This window comes from Salvelinus alpinus, chromosome 1 (assembly GCF_045679555.1).
Source record: "Salvelinus alpinus chromosome 1, SLU_Salpinus.1, whole genome shotgun sequence".
Lineage (NCBI taxonomy): Eukaryota > Metazoa > Chordata > Actinopteri > Salmoniformes > Salmonidae > Salvelinus > Salvelinus alpinus.
The window spans coordinates 36,308,921-36,319,591 of NC_092086.1; the positions used below are offsets into that span (position 1 = coordinate 36,308,921).

General features: G+C 41.0%; 1 protein-coding gene across 6 annotated transcripts; it reads right to left on the reverse strand.

The window, feature by feature from the left end:
* Window positions 1–29: 29 nt before the first annotated feature.
* On the reverse strand, window positions 30–10,358 carry LOC139574469 (ataxin-7-like protein 3). 6 transcript variants are annotated; one of them, XM_071399093.1, is made up of 14 exons: window positions 10,001–10,358; window positions 9,546–9,612; window positions 9,289–9,401; window positions 9,027–9,159; window positions 8,752–8,923; window positions 8,529–8,629; window positions 8,403–8,425; window positions 7,757–7,802; window positions 4,665–4,702; window positions 4,508–4,576; window positions 4,326–4,369; window positions 2,606–2,677; window positions 2,106–2,242; window positions 30–2,019 (listed from the first exon to the last, which is right to left on the reverse strand). In XM_071399093.1, the coding sequence occupies exons 3-14, from the start codon at window positions 9,337–9,339 to the stop codon at window positions 1,820–1,822; spliced, it is 1,086 nt and encodes a 361-aa protein (XP_071255194.1). In that variant the 5' UTR covers window positions 9,340–9,401; window positions 9,546–9,612; window positions 10,001–10,358; the 3' UTR covers window positions 30–1,819. The 6 variants fall into 6 exon arrangements, with proteins under 6 accessions (XP_071255194.1, XP_071255175.1, XP_071255186.1 ...); XM_071399074.1 differs by having other exon boundaries at window positions 8,367–8,425; XM_071399085.1 differs by having other exon boundaries at window positions 8,367–8,425; window positions 10,205–10,317.
* Window positions 10,359–10,671: the final 313 nt, after the last annotated feature.

Genomic DNA, 10,671 nt, shown 5'->3' on the forward strand with positions numbered 1-10,671 from the left:
TATTGGACAAAATGACAGAATGCAAGAAATCTGAATGACACTTCATTTTACTCAGACAAAGAAACCTCTGTACACATGGGAAACTGAGATATAAAGAAAACCTAGCTGTGCATCACATTAATATACAATTGACATATTTGCACATGCACACACACGTGCATGAAAAAAGTTGGATTTTGTTTTGTGAAGACACTTTTTCTATTGCGTCATTTGTCCACACTCATATTGTTCAGAGACACACACAAATAAAGAGTTACGCAGCATTAGAAATACAGGCCGTTCTTTATCCTGTCAGTAAAGAGGGACAAATGAAATGAGCCATACCCAAAATAGGTGTTTTTTCACTTGAAGGTTGATTCTTTTAGGGCACATTAAAGTGATGTCATACTTACTCACTGGCTGAATGTTCTAAATGAAAGCTCAGGGTATATAAGATTCTCCCTAGCAAGTATAGTCTGGTGGGCCTCTCAAACAGGAATGAATAACAATATATATCAAACTTAACTCGTTAGCTAGAGTAAAACTGAAAATGGCAAGAATAACAGTCTGAAATATCCCATGCAACAGCCATGGCACTTCTGTTGCAAGTGGCAGCAGATTTGAATTCCTACAAGCGCATAGACACTGCACATAAGCAGAGACAGACTTTGAAAGCAAGTCAAGTGATGCAGATTGACCTAGAGTATTATTGAGAAAAAAAGCAGGTTGACTATACTATAGCATTATTCAACAGGAAGCAATGCGAGATCTACAACTTATATAGAGTGATATTGTGATTTGCAGCAGAAGCAGGTTGTAGAAACTTCAGACTGAGTATGAAACTGTAAAGATAGACAGGGAAGAAGCACTGTTTAGCATTAAGCTGTGTATGGTAGAGAGGTTACCGTGTATGTATACAGTATCCAATTAAATCATGATTCTTTTACATAGGTCATCATACCACATGTATCGGTATACAAAAACACACTGGCTCACTCCATGATACATGTCAACATCTGCATTTACAATTTACTGAGTGAAGACATTAAATACACATTCCTACTTGACACAGTCAATGTAAACCAAAAAAGTTAAATATTCAAAATAACACATACTGACTCAACCACAATGGCACATTCAGAGATGCATAGTAATCTAAAAACAAATGAAATATCACACACAGGCCCACAACATGGAAAACAGTCAACTTTACACAAACATTCATACACCCACACATACACCACTGTGCAATACAATGCTAGTACGGATAAAGTCACCATCAAGTACCCCAATACTGGTGAGACAACAAGATGGCACTGACATCCCCCACCACATTAATAACAAAGCTGTAGCCATAAGTTGATGCAATTAGTCCACAAGTCCCCTCCTAAACAGAGACAGTCAAAAAGAAAGCAATGTTTTGTTTTCAGGAGAAAACAGATCAGAGTGCAAAAAAGCGGAGTGTGATTGGTCCATGTCTGAAGCCTAAATCACTGATTAACAAAAACACAATTAAAGTGAACAATCAATGACCCATGTTTCTTTATAACTGGAATTGCAAAATATTGTCCAACAACAAACAACTAAGAATTGCGTTCAAATGAAGGGGTGCTGTGTCCATTTATGAATAAAGAGAAGTTACAACCCCTGGGCTAATCAGAGCTGATATTAATGTGTGAGTGAGTGGATGTGAGTTAATGGGTTATCATCTGTACCTCTGTTAGGTATGAGACCATGACTTGTCTGGATGAAGCTTGGTTCAGAATTCCATGTCACCCTCCAGTCACCTTCCTGGGTACGGTGTGTGGGGGGGGGGGGGGGGGGGCAGACTGGGACTACCCTAGTTTAGGCTGTCATAGATACTGGGGGCAGGGGGAACAGGAAGCTTGGGCTTCTTCTTTCTGTTGGATAGGCCTACTAGACTACTCTGGGAGCTACTGCCCCCTCCACTCCCACTGCCGCCCCCTCCTCCTCCTGTGCTGTTTAGGCCAAGAGACGTCTTCTTCTTCTTGGGCTTCTTAGAGTCTGAGTTGTTCGTGCCTGGGAGAGAGATCGAGAGCAGGAGATGAGATCGACTTCCACTGTAATGAACGTACAGAATGTGGACCTGAATTCGGTTCTCTTACTGGCTTTGGAGGAGGCTGAATCGGAGGGGGAGATGTCTGAGGATCCGTCCCACTGTAGGCGACTCATGAGAACCTGTCCGTCTGAGGCATCGTAGCAGTCACTCTCCACCATCGTGTCTGCATCGGGCAGAGACGACCTGACAGAGACAACAGCCGCTCAGATCAGACCAGCCACTGAGACAGCAGCAGGACACATGGTGGAGCCATTCAATCTGCCATACAGCACACCTACTGTAGTACGCATCCAGGCCATACAGTTGGCCCCATGAGTGCTCATACAGTAGCTAACTAACATAGTCCACCCTCAATGATAAGGCCTGTCCATCTAACTGGCACAAAACATCCACAATAAATACATAGTCATTCAATACAACTCCTCAAGCAAACACCTGTACATTTAGGGACACCACAGGCACCAATCAAGATCGAATATATCAGTTCTAGGAATAAACCAGTCAGAACCAATGGAGGTCTGAGGGGCGGGGGAGGGGCACACTCACGCGGACGGCCCCAGGAGGAACACCCTGACGGCCCTCCTCTGTTCGTCCGTGTGCTGGGGGCACCGCTGGGACCTGGCAGGGACACAACGTGGCATTACAAACACCTGAGAAACACCTGCCCACAATGCACAGTGGCCCCGCCTACCCAGGGCCACGGCAGAGACAAGAGTGGGAGAGACAGAAACAGACACTGCCAGTGACCAATCAGATGAAGGGTCAGGTGTCAGAGTTTGGAGGTTAGAGATGAATGTTTGCTCACTGACAGTGTCCAGTTAGTCTCTCACCACGTAAGGCAGGCAGTGTCCAATCAGGGTCTTACATAGTCCAATTGGAAAATATCTGTTGTTTGGTCCAATCAAATATGAATTGTTTCACTAATTTTACACAATTTGGTATTATACTGAACAAAAATATAAACGCAACATGCAACAACTTCAAATGTTTTACCGGGTTACAGTTCATAGAAGGAAATCAGGCCCTAAACTATGGATTTCACATAACTGGGCAGGGGCGCAGCCATGGGTGGGCATACCGTAGGTCCACCCACTGGGGAGCCAGAATTCGTTTTTTCCCCCCCACAAAAGGGCTTTATTACAGACAGAAATACCCCCCCACTCCTCAGATTATCCCGCAGGTGAAGAAGCCGGATGTGGAGGTCCTGGGCTGACGTGGTTACACGTGGTCTGCGGTTGTGAGGCCGGTTGGATGTACTGCCAAATTCTCTAAAATAACGTTGGGAGGTAGCTTATTGTAGAGAAATAAACATTAAATTCTCTGGCAATTGCACGCTCCCTCAAAACTAGAGACATCTATGGAATTGTGTTGTGTGACTAATCTTTTTTCCCCAGCACAATGTGCACCTGTGTAATGATCATGCTGTTTAATCAGCTTCTTGATATGCCACACCTGTCAGGTGGATGGATTATCTTGGCAAAGGAGAAATGCCCACCAACAGGGATGTAAACAAATTAATATACACAATAAGCTTTTTGTGCGTATGGAACATTTCTAGGATATTTTATTTCAGCTCATGAAAAATGGGACCAACACTTTACATGTTTAGTTTATATTTTTGTTCAGTATACATTTTTTTAAAGAAAATTGGCCAATTACTGACCCCAATCATCTAATAAATACTGTATGTTATAAAGGAAATGGAAAATAATTGAGAATCATATAGAGTTGCCACTTGTGTACCCCAAAAATCAGTCCCAACTACACATGATCACAACACACCAATGAAACTGATCATGTTAAAGGTCTCACGGAAACAACATGCAGAACAGTAACCATGAGTGTCTGTTGGCAGCCTCCATAATGGAGTTGGGCCACAGGTTTACCACTTGTCCGGAACACACGTCATTCAAGTCACGGAAGACCTTCCTGACTAGCTAGTTTAACAAACACCTCTGAGAACCTGGTAAGGTCCATAGTAAGGGGCAGGCTGAGGGATGGACACAGGACATACTGACATTGACATCAAACTTCCAGGAAGATGTCTGTCTGGCACAGTACTACCCTGAATGGCTCATCATGATCATAATCAGCAACTTTGACTCAAGCTAACATCTAGTGCCAGCGCTTGAGAAACAAAATGTATTAATGAGTTTGTGTGATAAAGGTATGTGTGTGCACTCCGTGTAGCTGATAGGACGTTAGGTGGAAATGACAAGACTATTAGAGGTGCATTTGCTGTGTCTGCGTGCAGAGTAATCCCTACCTGGTGCACATCTTCTTGGTGTGCTCCGAGATCACTCCACATTGCTGCAGACAGGGGGCAGTGTAGTTAGAGACAAGCCAGTCATACACACCGCTGATAAATGTCTTGAGATTTTAGATGTGATCCGATATACAGTTAGACTTGTGGATGGATGGTAGAATGGATAAATGAAAATGACTCACTGTTGTCAACAGAGACCTCAGTTCGTCAGGGCCTAAAGTTTCGTAATTGATGCCAGTGTTATAGTTGTACTGCAGTGATGGAGAGAAAACGATAACAGACATCAACACACTAATAGATATGTAGGTGTGAACCATCAGAAAAATGGATTCTGGTTACCTTGTATGGATCTGCATTGACACTATTACTAAGCTCCCCTGAAAAAGAGAACAGCATATGATCCATCAATCTACTTGCCACTGACTCCCAAAGACACAGATGATGCACACAACCACCACCAACCATGAAATACAGCAGTGATTACATTTAGTGCAATATCCACAATATTACATGTCACAAACAATTGATTCCTATGTCTGACAAAACATACGTAAAATGTACAGTTTATGACGGGATGAAGCAAAGGTCTCTCTAGCTATTGACCAGTGAGGTAAGAGAACATAATTGATTATTATGTACGTGCTGCAAAAGCAAGCATATTTATGCATAAGCATAAGGCAAAATATATTTTAATGATTTAATCAATCTGTGATTGAAATTGAGCAGCACTTTAAGGGCCAAAGCCACAAATGACAGGTCGATCAAACTGGTGTGGATTGAGTTCAGGTCATTTATTACATTGGAACATCCTTGACGCTCCATAGAAGATAGCAGCACTGTTTCATATCAGCTCCATTTAAAGAAACATGGACAATCAGGAAATCAAGAATCAATGAAGACATGATACAAAACGACAAAAAATAATAATAATGCAAACAAAAGCATGAATATGTCAAGTAGATAATGGATAGGATAATGCACAAGAGGACTTGTTGAGTCACCTGAGAAACTAAGAGATAAGCAGCTGGTCTGCTTTAGAGACCTGACTGTAGTCTATCATTTCCGGGACCAGACTATCATCTGACAAGATTTTTTCACTCAAGTGTTGAACTAGTTAAACAATATATAACACAATACAGAAAATACATTCATATATTACATACAAAGAACTGAAAACTGGAGGCTGAACTGTGATTTATTGCACACAATTGTCAGCTTCCTGTAAGTCATTCTCAGCTCATTAGCTTTGCACCATGATCCATGTCAAATTAAAATCATCAAGGAAACAGGAGACTGTGGAGCACGAAGAGTCAGCCTTTGCCTGATATCTTAATTGCTTATCCTCATCTTCAATGCTGCTTCTGATCCTTTTCATACTGTACTACGTCTATTCTGCTAACATTGTGCATTTGACCTGGATTTAAGCAGCAGACTCCTTCAATGGCCATCTATCGTGAAGAATCCAGAAGGCCACATTAACATTCTCAATAGAGGATTTTGGAGACACCCTGGGTCTCTGCTAAGGTTAATTTCCTTAGGAATGAAAGTTCAAACTCCAGGCACTCTTTTCCTGATATACTATCCCTAAACCGGCAGGGTTCTTTCCCAGATTCTTCTCGGGTTGACCTTTGACCCTACATTGAAGTGGGGGAGGGCATTATAGAGCTGGCCTGGCAGTAATCAGCCCCTTCCGATCACTGAGGAAATGCATCATCTCTCAACAGCATGCATGGAGCTTCCTGATCTGCAACAAGGCTTTGGCCCCAGCAATGCTGAAACGACCAGAGTGTAAAACATCCCCAACCATTCAACCAACTACTCTAAAACTTTCATGCACACAAACACACACAAAGTAGGGCCATAAATTGGGTGTATTCAGGAGTGGGCTCTATGTTCGACTTCACCTACACACTTCCATTTCAAGGCTACAGAGAGTCTGGACTCTAGAACATTCCTACAACTCCCGACAAACAAAACACCATGAGACCATACACATATAATATTCTGTATATCAGAATGCATTATATAAACAGAAATGTATGCAATTTAGTATGAATATCATTGTGAATTTCAGTAAAATAAATGCTGATTGAGAAATGATATTGACAAATTACATAAAAAAAAAAAAGGGGCAATCTGCAGTTGCTACATCCATTTTAGGATTTATAAATTAATGATATGTACCCATTGATTCTTGAAGAATATAACTTAAACTGTCATACCCCATCAGAACTTGTTGTACTCCAATGTTTTTTAACAAAACACTATACAGCCTCAAAACTATAACTTTGATATCACAATGGTCAGTCCTTGCATCCATAGCTCCTACTATTAATTTGAGTGGTAAAAAGTTTCTAGCACAATCTCTCAGCTTTGTACAGAATAAGGGGTGGGGACGATGCCTTGTTATTGTTTTAACTGCTTATTGCCACTAAGATTAAAAAAGAAAAATGCCATTCTAATCATGTGTTTCAATTGGAAAATATTTACATTCCAGATGGGAAATGCATTATGCAGTCAGGATTCAGTTAATGTAAATGACACACAGCTTATAGAATGTCACTTCACCTCCATCTTACATGGGTTCTAAGAGGTAACGTAAACTCACTCACATGTGTACATCGCCTTGGTCCGTACAATTGACCTTATTTTAGCGCCGCAAAAACGTAATACGTCCAGATCAACTGTAATGTCAATACCATTGTAAAGCACAATTTCTCCCCTTTCCAACAGAATCAATTACATGACCCCCCACGCTGCCCGTTTCTGCATAATTCAACCAGGCATTGAGCTCCGTCGGGTCTTTAAAAAAATGGCGGGTGGGGAAGCGAAACTAATGCGTGATAGTGAGACGGAGAGATGTGTGGGAAAATTGCTTTTTTTCACTCGATCTGTCCAACTTATCACCTTATCGCCTCTAAATGTAAATAAAACACTATAAAGAGTTTATATAAAGTGTCATTACATACCTATTTGAAGGTTTGTGTTGAATTTGAATCTGGTTTTTAGGGCGGTGCTAAAGTGATCTTAGAAGTAAACAGCGGCTTTGAGAATGATGATCGCATGCAATGATGACGCAAAAAATGACTAGGTATCCCCCCTTACCCCCGTCACTGTCCATTTCTTGTTTTTAAAGGATGAGAGAAGTGCTACACCTGGTGGAGAGAGATTGTAAGAGAAATAGTAGCTTTATGCGTGCTGTACGTTACGGCATGACACGTCACGATGTAACGGAGGGTCTGTTTTTTCTACTTTTCTCCAATACTATAGAGCCATTACCATGTTGATCAACGCTTGAATAGAAACGTAGTTCACACCCCCAATTTTGAAGTCAACACAGTCCCATTAGTTTTCTTTGTAGCCTCGTTTGAATGTTGCAGTGGCGCACATTTGTACGGAATGGGGTGAGTTTACGTTAACGTTATACTCACCATTTTTATGCTTTACAGATTTTGATCTTCTGGGTGAATTTGGATTCTAAGGAAATAATACACAAAAAGAGAAGAACTGTCAATTTATATTCACACTGATCTAGATTAACATATCACAAGCATGATTTCATGCGAAGCATGAAACAGGAAAAGTGAAGCACACACCCCTTGATCCAATTGAATTTGTTTAAAAAATCTCAATGTTCATCCTTGCCATGCTTGTAAGCAGAAAGTAGGTCTGTGACAATACCAGTATGGCAACAAAAGAAATCCATGGGAAATATTCAAAGCAGAGCAAACTATTTCGTCCTTTAAAAAGCTGCCGTTTGTAAAAATGTGCACTATAGCTTGTAAAATAAATAAATGTGACTGGATAACAACTTAATGATGTTTGTTTCCAACATTGGGGCTGTTTTCCTAAAGAAGTTTCCTTGCCACGATACTAACGAGTAATGCGATACTGGTATCATCCCGGCCCTAGCAGAAAGGACAGAGGGATACCAGAAATCCTTAAGGTTATTTTTTATCTATTGGCCTCGTTGCAATTACATGTGGACAAAAACACAACATACAAAACATGAATAAATATCTCCACAACAATGAAACTTACCAAAGGTACATGTTGTTTCAAAGAATGTAAAAATACCTTATCTGACTTTCTCTTCTTAGCTGCAGATGGAAAATAGAGGGGTGTAAGACAAGCATAGATGTGCTTGTTCAGCTAGTCACAAAAAAACATTCAGACAGGGATTCACACTTGTTTTATTCTCACCTTTTTTTTCTGAGCCATACGACCAGTCATTGTCATTGACATCATCATTGTCTTCCTGATCACTCTCTGATTTGTTGTTCATGTTGTTACTGCTTGCTATTCTGTAGACCAATATCAAGAAAATGATCAGAATTGCCCATTCACTTGAGGAATGTATTGGTTTATTTTCTATGTCACATTGTAGTGTAGTGTCCACTGTCCATGTCCAGTGCCCCTTGCTGACCTGCGGTTGGCGATGCGGCTGCTGTTGCGCCCCATGCCCAAGCATTTCTCCAGATGAGGGGCAAAGCGGGACGCAGCAATGCTCCGGTTGCAGTTCGGACACACACATTCCTTGTTTTTCCACTGATTGTACACTTGCCCGAAAATGTCCACTCCTGGTTGGTCAACGATTTCTACGGAGCAAGGCGAGAACATACATGAAAGATAAACTAACAAATTAAAGGCAGAGAGATGAACCAGATAACCAAACCCAGGAGAAAGCACTCTGGTCCTAACCGAAGTCCTTCATGCTTTCTTGGTCCGTGTCATCCAGGAAGAAGTAGCCCTGTTTGACAGCACGATGCACCTCGAAACACAGGCCCAAACAGGCGTCCTCCACCAGGTCCGAGTAGATGTCCTGAGCCAAGGCCTGTGGAGGGCAGCAAAAAATACAGCAGAGTCACAAAGGAAAGGAAACTACATGAGCAACTTCCTGTTTTAAAGCAGGACAACTACCATCAAACATGATAGGATGGTGAAAGTGTAGTCCACTACTCACCTCTAGCTTGGTGTTGTCCAGGCCCGACAGAGACATATCCTCCATTTTCATTTGCAAAAGTTTAAGGGCGAATCACTGCCTTCTACATGGCACAGCTATGGGGGACAACAGAGCTGAAAACAGGAAATAAACACATTTTGTGATTTAAAATAACTCAGTCATTCAAACAATAAAAAATAAGTGATGAGACAAGAGATTATCCATTTATTGGACAAAACCCCACAAAAGTCCCAGAGTGAGACTGAATCAACACTTACAAAGGAGCACCGACTTCTTCTTCGCTAATAGTTGGCAGAGGTGACTGCCTGATATTGTTTTGGTTAGCTGTTGAAACAAATAAACAAATACATTTCACTGAATTAGTAAATTTGGTGTTGCGGCTACACAATACAAGAAGAACAAAAACGAAAATAAAGCCAGAACAGTTGTATTGTCTAGAGACTAGAGTGAGCATTAAGACACGGCTAGCTACTACGTGCTAGCTTGCGCTAACGTTCGATATTAGCTAGGATAGAACGCAGTAACAACTGATAGACAGCTAATTAGCTATCTAGTTAGCAAAACAAATATTTTCCTAATATCTGCTACCGATAGTAAAAACATAGCTAGCTAACAAATCAGCTCATTGTACATAATCTTACTAATAAGGGTACGTACAATTATTTCAATGATTTCTTTACAGAGAATATCATACTGGTCAGCTCGCACTCACCATCAACGACCAATCTACGATTGAACCGTTAGCCGTTACAGTTTAGCTGGACATTGACAACAGATTATTTTGCTACATTGTATCTAGCTAGGATGATACATGTTGTTGTAGCTATTAGCTAGTCATTCAAATGTGATCCAGCAGAGCAGTCAAATGGAAATAAGAAAATGTAAAAAGAGGCTGCCATTTTCCTTCCTAACAGACCTCACTAAACGATCACCGAGGTTCTCCGTGCCGTTTTACTTGGCCTAAAGTAGGGGGAAAATGGCAGAGAAAGGAAATTAACTTCTAATCAACTCAAGTGACTGTACTTAAGCGCATACATTTTATTTATAATTGGATATGCAATAATTAAATAGAAAAAACCTCGGATGTCTGGATCCGCCCCCTCTCGCGAGTGGCCATTTGTTATTGACGGAAAGGGAAGAGGTGAAATAATCACGGTTATCGTGTATTGATTAGTTCTCATGAAACAACCAAATCACAGATTAGGGTATAGCTAGTTGTAAGTATCTGACGAAATTCTAATTTATGCATTTATTTAGGACACTTGTTTGGTCGGCATTTCGAACATATTATTTGAGGTGTTCCATTATCAGTAGGCAATTGTCTTCAACGTCCATCACATAACACCTACAATCATATGTAAAAAATAATGAATGCAATATGTA